Source organism: Leptidea sinapis, chromosome 16, assembly GCF_905404315.1.
Source record: "Leptidea sinapis chromosome 16, ilLepSina1.1, whole genome shotgun sequence".
In the NCBI taxonomy this organism is placed as follows: Eukaryota; Metazoa; Arthropoda; class Insecta; order Lepidoptera; family Pieridae; genus Leptidea; species Leptidea sinapis.
Genome location: NC_066280.1, coordinates 12,201,815 through 12,221,508, shown reverse-complemented (window position 1 = coordinate 12,221,508; position 19,694 = coordinate 12,201,815). Strand labels below are relative to the sequence as shown.

The following is a 19,694-nucleotide window of genomic DNA, read 5'->3' as shown; positions in this document are numbered from 1 at the left end:
AATTCATTTTTAATGTTGTGACGCAATTAAATAACTAACTCTACTTTTTAATGAAGGTATTGGAATTTTTTACCATGTTGAGATTTCGCGTAGTGTTACTTATTTATTTTTGCCACAACATAGAACATAAAGGATAGATTTAGTAGTGTAAATATGCAAAATGGAACACGAGAGCTACATTCACGAGCGAACTCTAGAAGTAGCCGCCATTTTATGACCAGTGGGCAGTGATACAAATACAACTAAAGATAAGTTGAAAGGTTTCAAAGCGAGTGACAGCTGACAAAGCTTTCATTTTCGGGACAACTAACAGATGGCACTACAGTCTTCTGAAAACGTCACTATAAGGCGTCTGTCCCACCCCTGGAACTATTATCGGACGCCGCCTGGTAGCGGACCGCGATACTTAATGCTTATAGTATGTCACATTGTCCATCGCACAAAATTATTATTATTACCGTCCGGACCGTACCAAGTACATCGCCGGACCAATTGGTGCGGGGTGCACACCGGACCGTCCATCTGATGGTCTTGGCGTTCCAAATCCGACCATGTGCTTAGGCAATATAGTGTAAATGTAATATCGTAGTATAACTACAATGATAAAGCAAGAAAGATATATCCTATCTCGCTCTAACACAAGGAAAGAGTAATTGAATAAGTTTTTATATAACAATGCTATTTAATGTAGGTAACTTTGTAAACGAAGAATGTTGAGACATGAAAAGGAGAGGAAATTATTTTCGTTATGCGTATCATTATGTTAATGAAAGAGATGACGATATTTGTGAGATGTTTTATTGCAAGTGATTTTCAATTTTGCGTCATAAATGATCTGAATCCGAACTTATTGTCTGGATATTTTTGTATTTTAAATTTTGTTTTTCTGCATAGAATGTAATGAAGATTAAATTTAGTACGATACATTTAATAAGATATAGGTAATTATGGAGTTTGATTGGAATAACTATTTAGAAGAAAAAAAATGTGTTGCTGTACCAGAAGAATTATTTACTCATGTAAGTAATGAATGAAGAAAAAACTGTTGAATTATTATATTTTAGATTTAATGTAATTTCAATTACTTACAATAATTTAAACCTAGCCATTTGAATATTTTCATTTGTATGTTTTGGGACATAATTAATTAAATATAGTTGAATATTTTGCGTAACATATTGAACAAACCAAATTTAAAATGATGACGATAATCACCTTGAGATTTGAGTTTGAATATTTATTTATATTATTTAAGATATCAGAATAAATAAAGACATGAATATAATGATTTTTTCTCTAAATTATGTCATAATATATTATTAAGGAATTTTTAAATGTAATACTTATACATAATTTAAAAATTTGATGTGTCTAAAAGTGTGATTAAAATATTTTTATGGTAAAACTTAAATCTTGTACCAATTAATATTTTAAATAGCCTGCCTACCTTTTATAAGTATCTTGTTGTTAATTTAATGCTCTTTACTCACTGCTCATTATAAATATCTTTATCTTTAATTAAATATATAAATGTAATTTAATAATAGAAATAAGCAATAATATAAAATTGAAGAGTTGCCTACAAGGTTAAAAAATAATCTTAGGCAATTTGATAACTAAAAATGTAAATAATTTATTAAATATATTTATGAATCTGATGATTTTTTGTAATCGGAAGTGTGAATTTCGTAATAGGTGGAAGAAAGTCTTAACAATGGAATCAAGCAAAAGATGTTACTTGAAGTGTGTCATAAAAACAATCCGGATGTGTACTGGATAGCAGAAATCACAATGGTATGCGGACACCTCCTGAGGATAAAGTTTATTGGAGCTGAAAATGACTTCTGGTGTGACATATCAAACACTAAAGTTCACCCGCTGGGCTGGTGTGGAAAATATGATGAGCTCATTGAACCTCCGGATGAAATCAATGAGAGATATGGAGACACAATCATTGATATCATGAAGAAAGCCCTTCTTGTTGGCCAATCTGCTTCTATTGATGCATTAAACAATAAAGGCTTGTCTCCGATAGATAGAATCAAAATTGGAATGAAGGTGGAAATTCAAAATGTTATAGATCCATACAAATATTGGATAGCAACAGTGAGAATATTTTTTACTTAATTTGATTTTTAGTTGTTTTCTCCAGTTCGTTGGATGTAAAACTTTTGGATTTAATGGCCACTGTAGAGCTTGCTTATGAAAATTCTTATATTTATAAATAAAAAACTGCATTTATAAATTATAATGGCTTTGTACACTGCAACGACTAACTTTTCTTTTGTGTGTTACTTCTAATGGCTATCAGTTACAATCCCATCAAAATACCAGCTGTTTCATATTAAAAATAAAATATACTTCAACCAAGTCGGTTTTTTTAGGCGAAGCTTGCCAAAATGTAATGTATTATATTAGCATTCCAATCAATTGAGTGTTTATTAATTTGTGAGATTAACATTCACAGGCAAAGAAATAAATAAGTAGGTACTGGTATCAACACATTCATGATTTTATTATGTATTTTTAGGTATGTGAGAATGTTGGCGGTCGTCTACAGCTGCGATACGACGGCGCCGACGACGATCTGCCGCAGTTCTGGTTATTTTACTCCAATTCTCGAATAAGCAGCTTTGGTTCTGTTACACACAAGGTATAACCGCCACATATTAAACTATTCAACACAATTGCATGTTTTAAGTGCTAACTTCACAGGCGCGGGTGATATTATTGACGTAATATGAAGAACCGTGCAAGAAGCTCATGGACATCCATAGTCGAATAGAATGCGTAAAGAGAGGCCAGGGGATCAGCTTTCTCTTTCGCGTCATTTATTGCGCTTTCAGAAATTTTCTTGGGCGCCTTGGCCAGTACCAGGGGTTAAGAGATGCATTGCTGGTCTTTTGGGAGTAAGCTCTATGCTTTAAGTACTGTGTCGCTTTACTGAGTACACCAAGCACCACCAAGAGGCCAATTTGGCCGTGTCTTCCAAGTGACCACGAAACTGAATGTGGCTTGATATACGGACGCCGAGTCTGCCGAAAACGTACTGGCAATCGCTTATGAGCGAGGGCTCCTCTATTTATCCCAAGAGCTGGCAACTGAAAATCTAATATATAAAATTCTCGTGTCATGGTGTTAAACTTTGAACTCCTCCGAAACGGCTTGAGGCATGAGAATCGGTCTCATGAAATTTTGAGTGCATATTGGGTAGGTCTGAGAATAGGACAACATCTATTTTTCCTCCCCCTAAATGTTAAGGGTGGTCCACACGAATTTTTTTTTTTTAATTTTTTTGTTTTTTTTTTTTTTTTATATTTTTCATAATTTTGGGACTACGCCTGATGAGTTGGAGAGCCGGAAATTATGGTTAAGGCGAAGAGTAAGCGGAAAACACGCAAACATGGTGTTTTTGGATAAGTTTTGTGGTGAAAGTATAGCATTTCGAGCTATGAACACTACTTAATCCTGTCACACATATCCTTGAGTTTTATTTGTAGGTTGCTAATGCTTGCTGTTGGTTATAGTAAACACTGGCGAGCCTTTTTGAACTACCACTTTTCTTTGAAGTTAAACAAGTTTTTTGGCATGGCGTGACGCATTTTTTGGTACTTCTCTCAGAAAATTTATTCTTATAGCATGTACTTTTTTGTGTAGGTTCATTTATTCAGATTAGTTGTGAATAACGAGGACTGTAAGCATATAAACTGTTTTCCACGCAAGAATTTTGAAAATATTGGCTTTGTTACATAGATGGCGGGCCGGCAGCCGTGAACTCATATCGCTCAAGGTCGCTGGCATTTAGTGTTGCCTTAAGGACCAACACTAATTCCTGAGAACATCGTTTATCAACCCGTGGGAATCTGATTTCGACCACGTGGGATCGATATCAATCAATTTGAGAATGTTCTCCATGTTCTAAACGTTGTCAAAAAACTTAAGTTAAAAAGAGATTCTTCCCCTTGGGTGGATAATCGACTTAAATCTGTATGTTTATCCGTGACATCGCTGTCGTCGATACATAACCTTATATATAAAATTCTCGGGTCCCGGTGTTTGTTACCAAACTCTTCCGAAACGGCTGAACCGATGTATGAAATTTTGTGTGCATGTCGGGTAGGTCTGAGAATAGGCTAACATCTATTTTTCATACCCCTAAATGCTAAAAGGGTGACCCAACCCCAAATATACAGTGTGTTTTTTTTAAGTGGGACAGTATGGGGAAATCCTAAAGTATATGAGATACAGGGAAACTGTCTTAGGAAACGTTTTTGTGAAAAAGGTAAAAGGTAGTAGGTCGAATTTATGCAGATACTGATGACTCGGTACAAGAGTTAAAAGACGCAGTGCATTATCATTTGAACAACATACATCACAACGCCTTGTCTAAAGCTACCAGAGGTGTTCTGAAACGCGCTCGTGCCTGCATTCGACAGGAGGGAGGCCACTTTGAACATTTACTTTAATGTAAAATTATTTTCTTAAATTTGACTAACTACTGCTGTCCCGATTTTTTTCTTCCCATACAATAAAATGATCCCCTCATGAAACTGAGTAGATGTGCGTCAAAAAAAAATTTCATCAAAATTAATCATTTTTAGGGACAGCTCACACTTGACCAAAATTTTGACTATACCAATTTTTTTTTCACAACAAAGTATGTTATGTTTCCTAAGACAGTTTCCCTGTATCACTTATACTTTAGGATTTACCCATACTGTCCCACTTAAAAAAAACACACTGTATATGTTTTATTTTTTTGACAATTTTTTTTATTCTTATTTTATTTTGATTCAGCATTGATACATAGACAACTTCAAATTTTCGCCCATCTACAATCTACAACTATTTTTGTATCGCGATTTTTAAATTATTCTGTTCCATCCACAAATCCGCTATAGGGTTGCAAGATGGCCATCGAATACAATAATTGTAGTACGATATATTTGGTAGGTCCGAGAATCGGTTGCATCTAAATTTATACCTCAATTAATATCTTTATATGGCAATACTAAGTTTGCTGGGTCTGCTAGTAATATAAATTAAATTTTCTTATGGCAATAAAGTAAATGGATGAAATATATAATTTTATTATTATTCAATATCTCTTGTTATGAATGGATAGAGTATGGAAAAGGATTTATTTTGTAAAATTGACGCATGAGTTTCTACTCACAAGGCATGCAAAATTATATTTACTACAACATACTACACAACGGCCGTGAAGCAGCAATGTGTAAGCATTATTGTGTTCCGGCCTGAAGGGCGCCGTACCTAGTGAAATTACTGGGCAAAAGGGACTTAACATCTTATGTCTCAAGGAGACGAGCGCAATTGTAGTGCCGATTAGAATTTTTGGGATTTTCAAGAATCCTGAACGGCACTACATTGTCATGGCAGGGCATATCAATTACCACCTGCCGAACGTCCTGCTCGTCTCGTCCCTTATTGCACTAAAAAAACATTTAGAAGTTAATTACCAATGCTGTTTATGTTATATAGATGTTTAAATCCAACTCAGCCCTTCATTCCTTGACAATTGTACTGAAAGCGGTCAAACAACCAAGGTAAATTATAGTCATCTTTTATCATTTATTATCTTTATTAGTAATTCATAATATGCAAAAAATCTTTGTAAGCATTCTGTTTCAGAAGATCGCTGAAGAATATCTGATGAGTGTAGTATAGGCTTAAGTATATTTTATTTGTATTTAAGATACATAATAGCTTCAAGGGTAAATGTATACACTTCTATAATAATGTCCCAGCCACTGTTCAGGCATTATCTATAAATAAATTTAAATGTATTATAAAAAAATGGCTCTGTCGTAAATCCTATTACTCCACTGCTGAATATCTAAATGATAGGACAGGGATAAGATTATGATTTCTTTATAGCGATAGAAATGACTGTACAATATTCTATATGTTTATTGTAAAGAGCGCAAAACAAAGAATGCTGGGAGAGTTACTTGCGTCTCTTCTTCTCTCTCACTGCGCCATTTGTTTCCGAAGCGGTAGTACTATCTAGTAGTTATTAGAAATGACTTCAAAAAGAATTCTAAAGGAATCAAATTTGAGAAAATAAATGCCTTTTATGCCTTTTGCAGGGCTCTCCGTGGCAATTCAAATATCCGGGGAAGGTGAACAAGTTTTCGTGTAAGAACAAGCTGAGCACTCAGCTGCGACAGAGCGCTGAGGAGTCTATCAAAGAGCCCACGCCTGCCGACCTGTTTCAGGTAACATATAAAAATATAATACTATTTGTCACATGACCGATTCGTTCCATCCTACTAATATTATAAATGTGAAAGTTTGTATGTTTGAACTTCCTTAACGCAAAATCTACTGAATAGATTTTGATGAAACCTTACAATAATATAGCTTACACACCAGAATAACATATAGGCTATAATTTATAAAACTAGTGTATAATGTAATTATACAAAATATAAAAGAAGTGTGATTGTTACTAATGAATACAACTAGCGCCATCTCTTATCAACTAGCAAGCAAAAGATCAATACAATTTATATGGCAAAACAACGATTGCCGGGTCAGCTAGTATTTAATATTATTTACTTAAACGTAAAACTTAGATCAAATCAAACCAGATTAAAGGCTACGGCCGTAAAAACGGTTAGTAAAAAAGATTTCGCAAACTTACTTATTGAATACTTACTGTAAGATGAAACTCTATAGAGTTTTTACGAAAAGTGTATGTATACTTGTGTATGCACGCAAGAAGTTGTACTTCTTTGGCCTAACGACGCAAAAATCATTAAAATGATTTATTCCTCATGCTATTCTACGTTTTTAGAAAGAACAATTTTGTAAAAATCTTGCAAAGATGGCTTTCACAATTAATTATTAAATAATGAATACGGCTGCATGGGCTTGAACCCTTTACCTGTCCTAATAATGGATGAAGAAATAAAAAAAAAAAATGACGCAAACGTCAGAAAATTTTAGGAACCAACTTCAATCTGTTACGTTTGTGTTATAGTGATGCGCGCGATTGAAATTTCACTCTCACCATTTTTTCATAACGCGCCTGAAGAAGTATAACTTCAAAAATATGGCTACAAATAAACGTATGTGACTATTTGTGTTTAGTAGGGCCATACTACAACTAATGTGCGGACGCTAAGGCACCGTTAAATATATGTAATAAGTAAAAATAACACTTCTTGGACACGAAAAGGTCCACATTTCTAATTACTACAATAAGTATTATCAGCGGTGGATTTACACTAGGGGCAGTTGGGGCAAGTGCCCAGGGCGGCAAATTTTTGAAAGTGAGAATTTTTTTTAATCGAGATTGTCTTACCAATATAATTAATTAATTCTATTAATTAATAATTTTTGGTTTTATTGATAATTTAAGAAATTCAATTTATCCATTATTTGTTAATTATAATTTTGGCATGTTTAGTCAAAATTAATAATAAAAAAGATTTAATCAATATATTTATAGTCTCTATTTTATTATTATTTTATATATTATCTCTATTATATATTATTTTATAATTTATGTCTAATCTATTTATTGGAGATTTAAAATAATAATCGATTTTCTTTATTATGTGGAATTAAAGAAATTTAATAAGTATTTTATATTTTTACTTTAAGTAAAATTGCAGTATTGGGGCGGATTTTTTCCGGTGACCAGGGGCGGCATTAATTTTAAATTCGGCCCTGAGTATTATAGTTATATTTTTTTTATTTATTTATATTAATAAAAGACCGCCACGTGTATTCTCTGTTTACCACATTAGTTCGCGCTGCTTTTTTAGATTGCTTTCTCAATTTAATCTCACGTTAAGTCTGAAAACTTCACAACTTTTGCATACCCAAATAATGCACCAACTTCTATCGGCGTTCTTTTAGGGTTGACAAAAGTGTTTTTAAAATGTTCTGTGATGACAGTTTAAAGGAGATTAGAATTGCCTTGTAGGCGGGGCTGGCGTGCCGCAACTATGAGCGAACGCTCATACTTCGCCGAAATTAGCTTCATCGGCTGACAGTCGCGCTCTTATTGTAGTGACGTACGAAGCTTCGCGAAAACAATTTTGCCGTCTTGCACTATAATAACGTGTCAAAACACGAACACAAGAAGCAAGAAGCCAGTTGTTACCATATAATTGTGACATTCATAATGTTAACACGAGGAACAAACATAAACTTGTTATGCCTACTACTCGGTTGGGTCGAGTTAGTTAGTCTTTTCTTTCTACAATATGATCCCAGAAAATGTACAAAACAAATGTGGTACGAAATTTAAAAGAATTGTTAAGAAACGTTTGTGTGGGAAAGGAATATATATGTGTATATATATAGCATAAACGATTTTCTTAATGACACCACGGTCTGGGAATAAAGCGAACACCCTCAGGCTCTGTAATTATAAATGTTTATTTTACGATATTACATTGTAATCCATATTTTATATTAAAAAAAAAAGCCCGCTGAGTTTCTTTCGCCCATTCTTCTCAGGTCTGAGGCAGTCTCTTTTGAATGGGTGGTAGTTTTTGACGTTCAATAAGTGATTTTAAATCCTATTTTGAATAAAAATATTTGAATTTGAATATAAAATTCGCGTGATGACCATTCTAATCTGTATAGTTCTGGCTTCCTCATGTCGGGTTCGATTCCCGGATTGTGCAATGTGATATGTGTGTGTGTCCATTTCGTCGGACCTAGAAACATTCTATTATATAAAACTAATAAATATAAAAAATGTATGCCAAAAAAGACGCGAAAAGTTGTGTTTCCAGGCATTTAAATTGAGATTATTTTTTTCTCCAAATCTAATTAATTATGACTATTAATTTACAGCCAACGCAAATACTGGAAGCCCACAGTTTTACAACAGGAATGAAATTAGAAGCGCTGAGTCCGCACGACATGAAAACATTCCGTCCGGCAACCGTAGCCAAAATATTCAACAACCTTCACTTCCTTGTTGTTATAGACGATCATATGGACGATTATGAGGAAACAAAAATGGCGTGGCTTTGCGATAACATGCATCCCTACATATATCCAATCGGCTGGGCGCAGCAACATAACATGATCTTTAAACCACACAAAACTTGGAAGGAAGGAAATTTCGAATGGGATGAGTATTTAGCTACAACAAATACAGTGCCAGCTCCAGAATATTGCTTTAAAAGAAGAGATCCAATCAAAGATGTTGAAGTCAATATGAAGTTGGAAGCTGTTAATCCATTGAATCAAGAAGAAATCCACGTCGCTTCGATAGAAAGAATAGAAGAACATATGGTGTTTGTTGAACTATTACCAATCGGTGAAAAGTTTTGGTTTTCATTGGACAGCGATCTCTTATTTCCTGTCGGATGGTGTGATAGCAATAACTACGAGTTGCATATACCAGACACAAGAGATAAGGCGGTTATAGAGCCTACGAAAGTTGTGGAAGAAACTCGAGGTGTTCGGGACGAAGTGAGTTCCACTGAGGGATGGTGTGACCGAATATATTTCAACTACAAATGTTATGCGGGACCTTCACTGAGCAGAAACAAGCTTTCTCAATTACCGAAACACGTGGGACCGGGCTTGTTGACTTTGGTGTTGAAGGAGGTGTTGAACAAAATAATATCAGCATCCTATAAGCCTGCAAAGTTGCTGAAGGATTGGGAGACTGAAGGTCCACCTGAAGAGGGAATGCGGCTTGAGATGCTGAGAGCAAAGTGAGTACTACAGGATGATTTTATTATCACTATCCAAATACTTTCTAGGTATTAGGAATTCTGTTTTAATAAGAAAAAAGTTTTAGCTGTGAAATTTTTCGGGGAACATCCGCCAATTACTTAGCGCGTAGTTTTCACCAACTTCGACTTCTTATATGTAACTGTCTATCTGAATATTTATTATTTTAGCACTGAGTGGTACCAAAAAAAACACTCTTACCAAACTTTTTAAGACACACAATGAAGCAACGTCTCTACGCAACACCAAGTGATCCAGCCGTACGCAGAGCACTGGGTTCCCGACAATTCGAGCTGCTTTGCGTTGCACGCGGTCAAATGGATCGAGTTGATACTGGGGTGCGCCAGACCAGAGATAAAAAGGCATAAAGGCATTTATTTCTCAAAATTGATGCCTTTAGAATTCTTTTTGATGTCATTTCTTATACTACTAGATACTACTACCGCTTCGGAAACAAATGGCGCTCTGAGAGAGAAGAAGCGGCGCAAGAAACTCTCCCAGCATTCTTTTTTTTCGCTCTTTTCAATACAGATGACAGAACTACTCCATATGTGGCTGAACCTGCGCTATTAAGAGCGCTAGAATGTGGGCCGGCTTGAAGTATTGCCGTGCTCTATTTATGACGCCCAGTTTCTTCGAAGCCAATTTGGGTTTGCCCTCCAGAGGACCGCGGCATTGGCAATCGCTCGAAATTTTGAGACCCAGTATTCTAATACTATAGGCGAGGCTGTAAGGATAGTGTAGTCGAAGGGAGGTGATACTATAAGTGATGATTATCAACCAGCATTCAATCCGCATCATGTATAATAAATATTATTGAGAATTATAACTTGGAATTAAATATGATAGTTTGCTTCTGGCAGATCTTCGAGAACCGCTAAATGGTTCTGTTAAATAAAATTTCCTTAATATTGGAAATACAGTGGTCTCTTAATGCATAATATGGTTAGAAAGGTCATAAAATTCAACTGGTACCAGCGAAAAATATCCTTATGTCTCGCACACTACTGTCGAGAATGACATAACTTGCTGTTACACGAACACCTGATTGGTTGATTATTATTTGCAACATTGCTGGACATCATTCGAGAATAATTCTAGAAACCTTATCCGGAATTATTTACCTTTACACATTAGTTAGTAGGTTTAAACTTTAATATAAGTAGGTTATGCTTTTTGTATTGAAAAGCAATTGTAAAAACGACATTTTGGATACATCCAAAACTCTATCGTATATACCTAATACTCATTTTCGGCCAAGTGGCGTTTTTCTTTTTCGTTTCCACCACAAGATGAACAAAGAAGTAAAGCGGTTGGATACAGGGATAGGAGTTGTGACTAGCTTCATTCGGGTACTATTTTCTTCGTATCAGGGCGTTGAATAGTAAAGTATGCTCATGTGAGTATGACTAAAAGATTCCAATTTCGAAATAAAAAAGTCTTATATTCTTGCGTTTTTTTATGAAAATAAGGGACGAGACGAGCAGGACGTTCAGCTTAGTAATTGATACGCCCTGCCCATTTAAGTTCACACACTGCAGTGCCGCTCAAGATTATTGTATAACCCAAAAATGCTGACCGGCACTACAACTGCGCTCGTCACCTTGAGCCATAAGATGTCAAGTCTCATTTGCCCAGTAATTTCACTAGCTACGGCGCCCTTCAGACCGAAACAGTAATCTTTACACATTACTGCTTCACGGCAGAAATAGGCGTGTGTGAGGACTAAAGGACTATTAAGTTTAGAACTAGCTATGTTGATAAGTAAATGTTATATGTAATATCCATTCAAAGGCGCTTAATCTTAATATATATAAATTACGTGACACGTTGTTTGTCCGCGATGGACTCCTAAACAAATGAACAGATTTAAATGGGATTACTTCATGAAGTGCAGTTTAGTCCATTTTGAGAGATAGGATACTTTTTATTTCGATTTAGGACCCATAATTATTTTTATTTCCAATATTTGTTTTGTATTGACATATTTTCTGTGATAGAATTTATTGACGCACGGTTTGACAGTTCTGCTGTGAAACAATTTCATTATAACAACAAGCAGCATACGTTAAGAAAAAATTGTTGATGTTATCAAAAATTATTGACAAATTCATAAAAAACAACATTTTGTTTATTTTTATGTACAGAACAACGTCTGTAGGGTCAGGTAGGTAGGGTAATTTATAGTAAAACTAGCTAGTTTTACTATAAATTATTATGGTTTGAGTTTAGTTGTTTGTGTTGAAATTGTCTGGAGGTAACAAAAATTTTGTTTATAGATTGAAAACCAGCACATACCACGCGTACGTGCCAATAGTTACATCCTCAAGCCAACTGAGTGCTTTCTGTCGCGACGTGTGCGTCAAGTTGCAGGCTTGCCCGAGCCTGTTCGGTCCGACTGAGTATCCGGAGCAGTGTCCTCACAACTGTCAGCAAGTCGAGAAGTCTACATTCCGTGAGTATTGCGGGGCAGAGACAACTAAAATAATGACGTGTCTTTATTATTTATATAATAAAAATAATATAATATTAACACCCTCTTACACAAATTATCTTGCCCCAAACTAGGCATAGCCTGTACTATGGGTACAAGACAACGATATATTTAATACAATATACTTATATAAACATACATAAATACATATAAACATCCATGACTCGGAAACAAACATCCATATTCATCATATAAATGACCGCAATGATTGCACCTCCCGGTTTTCGAACCCGGGACCTCTAGCTTAGTAGTCAGGGTCACTAATCTTTCGGCTATATCGGTCGTCAAATTGAATTCAAATTTGACAGCAGACTTTCAAAATTTCTCTGTTCATGTGTGTTCTCTGGCGTAAATAATTAAGGGAACTTCTCAAAGTATGTTTACGTAGTATGTCGCTATATTTTCTTTATTCAATACCAAATCAAGCATTTGTATAAAAATATTCGATTTTACAACGAGTGCACAAAACGAACCATTTTCATCCTATACTTTTGCAGCCCGAGCCGAAGACGAGGGCTGATAGTAATGTCGAGGATAAAATGGTTTTGTGGACGAGTTATAAACTCTGCTTTTCATTTCGATTGCGAGGAAATAAAACAGTAGTATAACGTGAACATTTTTAACAGTTTTAGCAAATTTGAAGAAATTAATAAACGCACGAATAAACAAGACCTGTTTCCCGCCGCTTTTTTTTTTAATCTTACGACAGTGATATTAGGCTTGTGCTCCAGACCTATACAGCCTACTATTATATTAATTTTGTAATATATATATTTTTTAATTAATCAAATAACCTACCGTATTTTAATTTAATTTTTAATATCTTTTATGTCTTAAAACACATGAGGCAAATAAATTTAAGTAAATATTATAAAATAACAAATTCTATCTCTGAACTTTTTATTGTGTTTGGCTGTATGGCGCTTTTTCTTTGCCTTAATATAGATACATTTATGAGTAGATACGTTAATGCACTTGTGCACAAAAATCGATTTTGTGCAGCCTATATCGTGCACAAATAGTCAATTTCAGAGCATGAGAAGTAAAAAAAAATATTTGCAAACTGAACTTTCAACAAGATAAACAACAAAATCGAATGTATTTGGTGATTCAGCCAGTAAGCAAGCAGGCATATGAACTTTATAAGTAAGGAGCTTTCTTCCACGTACTACAAAGCTGTGGAATGAACTTCCTTGTGCGGTGTTTCCGGGACGATACGACATGGGTACCTTCAAAAAAAGCGCGTACACCTTCCTTAAAGGCCGGCAACGCTCCTGTGATTCCTCTGGTGTTGCAAGAGAGTGTGGGCGGCGGTGATCACTTAACAACAGGTGACCCGTACGCTCATTTGTCCTCCTATTCCATAAAAAAAAAACATGTGTAGCCGTGTTCCTTCGAGTTGTCATGAGATGCACTACCCATATTTGTAACTAAAATACTGAGTTCCAACATATCAAGTATGTTTCAAGTCAGTATTTATTTTTAATTATTTTAATGTCAGTAATCACTATATGACGGCCGGTCCTGCGCTGCCCTCATCCAACCTACACCGGCGATCTTGACCAGATCGTCTGTCCATTTTGTGGGGGGGACTACCAACACTACGTCTTCCGGTATGTGGTCGCCATTCGAGGACTTTACTGTCCCAACGCCCATATGTCCGTCGAGCTATGTGCCCTGTAGGCCGATTCACGTATATTCTAACGATCCAAAAATCGTTGTAGTTCAGAAGTCGTCCTATTGAAACTTGGTCCAAAATTGGTATTCACGTACTGATTCGATAGGACGACTCAATAGGACTGAAACTCAGCGACTCATCGATGACTTGCGATAGGACATTGCCAGTCTAATTACTACTACTATTAACTTACTATTCCTTTATTTTCTACCTTATTCTTTTAAATATGTTTATTATGATATCAGAGTCTTTTGCTCAGTTACTAGTACTCAACCTAACAATATTTGAAGTCGTAGAGTAGTAAAAAGATAAGGTATAATTATTTTTATACATATATTATTTGAATAACTCAACATCAACGAGTGCTTACGTCATCTGTCGCACTGCTCTTGGACACTGTAGGTTGAAATTACTCTGACCAACAGTGGTTTGGTAAGATCCTGAAGTATAAAATGCTAGTGCTATTAATATCTATAATGTAAAAAGCACATGATTTTATAATTTATTTCATTAAAGTCTTAAATATAGTAAATATCTAGTCAGTTAAGTAGGTACCTACTAAGATCTTTCCTGGTAACTATCAACCTAAATAGGAAACTAAGTATAGTATTGGAATAAAATAAAATTAATTTACCTTATCATTAACGGAGAGAATATCACTCCTACGCTCTCATGGAATTAGAGGAACGAGGTCTTCAATAAGACCAAGGACTAAATCCTTGGTAAAGCGAAATGTTTTCACGAACTCCGTATCTGTCATTTCGAAAGAAAAATATTTCTTGATCCTCATATTATTTCGGCGTCGACGTTCTCTTCGCCGGTGTTCCCTTTCGGAAAGATCCAAAAGTAGCAAAGACAAGCTGATATTCATGTTTATAAAAAACATTTCAACAGCCAACAACGGCAAATTACTAACTTCAGTTGAGCGACTTCTCAGACGTTCGATTTGAAATAAAATCGTGGGCAACCGATTGTAAAAAGATAGCAGAATACCACTGACACAACGATTGAAGTCCGTCTAGCTGACGTGAATACGCTTTAGCGATTTTTGGATAAGATCGTTTCTCGAACGTACGTACGATTTAAATCACGTGAATACGAATTGTAGGTAAACGACAGATGTCGCTGCGATATCGCTCATGTAAAATTACGTGAATCGGGCCGCAGACCACTGCCACTTCAGTTTCGCAACCATCGTATGATTGCAGGACCGATCGTCATGGCGATCTGTGGGGGAGTCTTTTGTCCACCAGTTGGCCACCGGCTGGAATGGAAATGGAAAAAAAAGTATATATTTATTTTTAATTATTAGTAAAAACTTATAATTAAAAATAAATATTGACTTGAATTTTCCGAAGATGTTGAATTTCGTAATTTTTCATTTCAATGTTGAAATTTTTAAATAATAAACCTTCTTTTATGAAACTGGAAGTAGGGAAAAAATATAACTTTTCAATATAATATTAACTTCTTACTCTTCTTTAGATAATGGAACTGAACGTCGAGGACGGCCAAAAGGCAGCTTAAACGGACGTCGAAAGAAGAAGAAAATACCTGAAAAGCGTGAAAAAGGGCGTCAGCCTCAAGAAAATGACAATAACGGTGAATTAATTGAAAGCGAACACAGTGCTGGTTCGACACCACCTTCTGAATCTGGGACCAGGCCCAACTCTCCTGACAGCGCTGATTTTAAGCCAAGTAGAAGAAGGGAAGCTAAGTCAAACTATCCGAAAATGGAGATGAAAACACGCGGTGCTAAACTACCAAACTTTGCTCTTCAAATGAAAGAAGCACATTGGAACAAGAAAGATGTTGAAACTATTTACAATAACACATGTGCAAAGAAAACCAGCTCAGCTGATAGTGACACAGAACACGAAACCAACGAAAGCAGCTGTAATTCTAGAGATGCAAAGAATATATCAGATGTTTCCGATAGTGAAGAGCCAGAACTGAAAAAGCTTAAGTTTAATATTGACGACCCGCTGCCGACGGATAATAAAATGTTTGAAAAAGACGCGGCTTTTAATTGGATTAAAGGTAAAATTAAGTTGGAAACTAACCCTTTGGATTGGTCTGTTGATGACGTATATAACTACCTTATAAATACAGATGATTGCAAATTAATCGCTGATAAAATGAAACAGGAAGAAATCGATGGGCAAGCATTTATAATGTTAGACTTACCGATCATAAGAGACATAATGCACATGAAAAAGGAGTTTGCGTTACAGCTATGTAAGCATATATCTATGGTTCGGTGGTATTATGTTATCAATTTTGAAGATAATGATGAATCTTGTTGAGATATTGTATGTGTTCAATTATCTAGTCCTAATAAAAGTATTGTTAAAAATATATTCATTTATTTCAATTGGCTATTATAAATTCTTACAAAATTTCTTGCGTAGATAGTTACAGATTTTAAAAAAGAAAGACTTGTGCTCATCTGTCTCATTGTCAACAAAGTCTTCGTCTAAAGGAATATCTTTCTTAGCATGTGAAATTTTAATCGGAATATTGCGGTCCTGTGCATTAAGATTCTGTTGTTCATCTGTATATATTTCCTGCACCTTTTGTGCCATTTTTTTAAAGTCATTAGCTGACGACATCTTATGAGCCATTATTGTATATCTACTTGGTTCTCGAATATTTATTTCAGAAAGTAAAATACGATCGCTCATTTTTAATGAAACACATGGTTTGTGACCTAAATGATACATGTTTCGTGTATCTTCATTTTTAACATTTGAAATAGAATGCGAACCATTATCGAAAGTAGAATCTGTGAGATAATTATCATTTTTGTAAGCTTCTACAGTAACATCATTTATATCTACTTCACATTCATTTTTCACCGATGTTTTGCTTGCATTTTTAACTAATAATTCTGATGAGGACAGATTTTCAATCATGTCTTCTATAAATTGTTTCATTTCGGTCATGGATTCATTCTTGGTTTTTGATAAAATCTCGTTATATTTTCTTTTATAATCTTCGTAGTCTTTCATACATGTATAAAAGTTATCAAAAATTTCTGTAACAGTTGACTTAAAAAGTTGAATATGTGAGTCTAAGTTTGTAACAGCCGTATCACTACTTTGCAACTTTACCGATAACTTCCTAAGAGCATCTATTTCAAAATTTTTGTGTTCGAAGTTTGTAACTGAATCTAAATAATCGCCAAACATACGATCCTCTCTGTATGAGTTATCATTTGATGTATCGTCTTTAACTGGTATTTCTTCATGATCATATTTTTTATAATATTCGCCACAACTCTTGCCTAAGCTCTCGATATCTGATCTAATTAAGATCTCTGGTATCGTTGACTTTATATCTACGTCTGATTTGGAGAAAGTTTTAGTGTCAATTGAAGTGGTGTCGGAATTAGAAATATTAAAGCTATGTCGCGCTTTTAATTTATCATCTGAAAGAAAAATTAAAGGAAATTTAACTTTTAATAAATTAATATTGCTTAAAGATTAGTAAACCTAATGTGGAGAGAGACATAATTTTCTAAGGATGCTTTTTATTGCCTAGGATAAGATTATAGATAATAGATATATATATTACATACTTTTCACTCGAATGGTATAATATGCTAATATAATAGAATTAGACCTAGAGACCTAGAAAAGTCTATTAAAAATGTAAAGCCCTGCGCTTAACATCACAGTTGAATTCAATTTGTGTATAAATTTTTACGCAAATATTTAATAATAATATGAAAAAAAGGTAGAATAACAATACTATTAACTATTATAACTCCTATCGTAGCCTGAAACAACCGGCCCTATCTGTCGTCGCACCTTTCATTTTGCATTAGATTCATAGAACAACCACAAGGTTGTTACAGTTCAAGGATACTTACAACGATACTAATGTAATAAAAAACTAAGTACATATAAATTTTGTATTCACAATACTAACCCATTTCAAAATAATCGTGGTTCTATATTAGAAAATATTGTAATTTAAAAAGACCGTTGCATTTTATAAATATTGCAGGCTGAAATACAAAATAAATAAAATCAAAAATTACAACAGACAGAATGATGACACTTGATTACACAAGTTTCTTCTTAAAGTTATCTTCTTAACCACTTTACGTTAAAGAGGTTTATATAGAATGGTATGCTTATAAATAAGATGCGTAGGTATAGCCGCATTGTCCGACTGTCGAGATATTTTTATTCACAAACCCGCGGACGTATCAAATCAAAATAATCATCTAAATAATAATAGCAGAGGCTTGATATAAAAATATATTTAACAGCGAGCAGGCTACCGCCACTTTGCACGCGAAGAATTCGTATTTTTTTCTATTCACTAACCTTTGAGTTTGTGAACCTAGTATAAAAAAGTAGGTTAATGTGACAGTTTTAAATTACTTATTGGCCTCTATTGTGTAAGTTCAGCGTGTATAAACTATTATTTTTTTGCAAAATTATTTATTTAATAGACACGGCATGCTTATAATTTTTATCAAACGTATTAAAATAGTACCTACAATGATAATATAATCATGCGAGGAATCACTTTTGCTATCGATATATGATAGGTGCTAAAGTGTGTTTGGTTCTAAACTGTAACTATTGCTAAAACAATAAATAACTACTTTTACTATAAAATATATCGTCGTGTTAATGGGAAAACCAGATCACCAGTCGATCACATTGCCTCACTTAGTAGCCCTGCTTTTGGTTACCTGTACTTGAAATATATTAAAAGAATAAATAAAACCAAAAAGGATAGAATGTATATCCATAAAGAATATAGATCACGATCATTCCAAACAATGCAAGGAGATTACTGATTGGAACTCCATTTTACACATACAAGATTTAGATGAAATGGTTACAGCTCTCTCAAGCAATATACTAAGATTATGTGCTTTACATGAACCAAGAAATAATATTCAAATTAAGTCTAAACAGCCACCATGGATCACATTTAATTTAAAAAATATATATGAGCTTACTACATCGGATCTGAGGCCTGTGAGTATCCTACAATGTTTCTCTAAAGTACGGGAGAAGATTGTGTACATTCAACTCTTAGATTACCTTTAGAGTAGTAAAATTCTGCCTACGTTTCAATCTGGTGTGTTAGATGTAGTGGATAATATATTATGTACTCAAGATCGTGTCATCGGTACAGTTTTGGTTTTATTGGATTATTCACGTGATTTTGACGCTATAAATATCCCACTATAGTTCGACAACTTCCGTCCGCTACCCGCTGACATCTTTAGTACCCCCATCTCCGCCACCGTCTCGTCACCCCGTGGGACAGTTGCTCGCTGAGTTGTTGGACTACACTACTAACAAAACTGTTCTGTATTACGGGTTTAGTCAGAAACGTTTTTTTTTATGGAATAGGAGGACAAACGAGCGTACGGGTCACCTGGTGTTAAGTGATCACCGCCGCCCACATTCTCTTGCAACACCAGAGGAATCACAAGAGCGTTGCCGGCCTTTAAGGAAGGTGTACGCGCTTTTTTTGAAGGTACCCATGTCTTATCGTCCTGGAAACACCGCACAAGGAAGGCCATTCCACAGCTTCGTAGTACATGGAAGAAAGCTTCTTGAAAACCGCGCTGTGGAGGACCGCCACACATCCAGATGGTGGGGATGATATCCTAATTTGTGTCATGTGATTCAGGTTGAACAGCTCTTCGGAACACTCCCCGTGATAAATGCGGTAGAAGACACACAATGAAGCGACGTCTCTACGCAACGCCAAGTGATCCAGCCGTTCACAGAGCACTGGGTCCCCGACAATTTG

The 19,694-nt window shown here is 35.0% G+C and overlaps 2 protein-coding genes and 1 long non-coding RNA gene across 3 annotated transcripts in view; 1 reads left to right on the top strand and 2 right to left on the bottom strand.

The window, feature by feature from the left end:
- The window catches only part of LOC126968782 (uncharacterized), a 559,194-nt gene that overhangs the window by 9,322 nt on the left and 530,178 nt on the right, over positions 1-19,694 (bottom strand). The gene's annotated exons all lie outside the window — the stretch shown is intronic.
- Positions 572-16,260, top strand: LOC126968674 (scm-like with four MBT domains protein 2). Its single transcript, XM_050813717.1, has 7 exons — positions 572-1,019; positions 1,696-2,106; positions 2,531-2,653; positions 6,111-6,239; positions 8,839-9,713; positions 12,012-12,187; positions 15,390-16,260. Exons 1-7 carry the CDS (start codon positions 948-950, stop codon positions 16,208-16,210), a joined length of 2,607 nt encoding a protein of 868 aa, XP_050669674.1. The 5' UTR covers positions 572-947; the 3' UTR covers positions 16,211-16,260.
- LOC126968725 (uncharacterized) lies at positions 16,254-17,962 on the bottom strand. Its single transcript, XM_050813828.1, has 2 exons — positions 17,838-17,962; positions 16,254-17,334 (listed from the first exon to the last, which is right to left on the bottom strand). Exons 1-2 carry the CDS (start codon positions 17,839-17,841, stop codon positions 16,286-16,288), a joined length of 1,053 nt encoding a protein of 350 aa, XP_050669785.1. The 5' UTR covers positions 17,842-17,962; the 3' UTR covers positions 16,254-16,285.

What these genes read in the sequence shown, in the direction of transcription:
- LOC126968674 (XM_050813717.1), top strand. Translation starts at nt 948, where the DNA reads ATGGAGTTTGATTGGAATAACTATTTAGAAGAAAAAAAATGTGTTGCT. An exon ending in ACAAATATTGGATAGCAACA is followed by an intron (nt 2,107 to 2,530) that starts GTGAGAATATTT and finishes ATGTATTTTTAG; the next exon opens with GTATGTGAGAATGTTGGCGG. An exon ending in TTGGTTCTGTTACACACAAG is followed by an intron (nt 2,654 to 6,110) that starts GTATAACCGCCA and finishes TGCCTTTTGCAG; the next exon opens with GGCTCTCCGTGGCAATTCAA.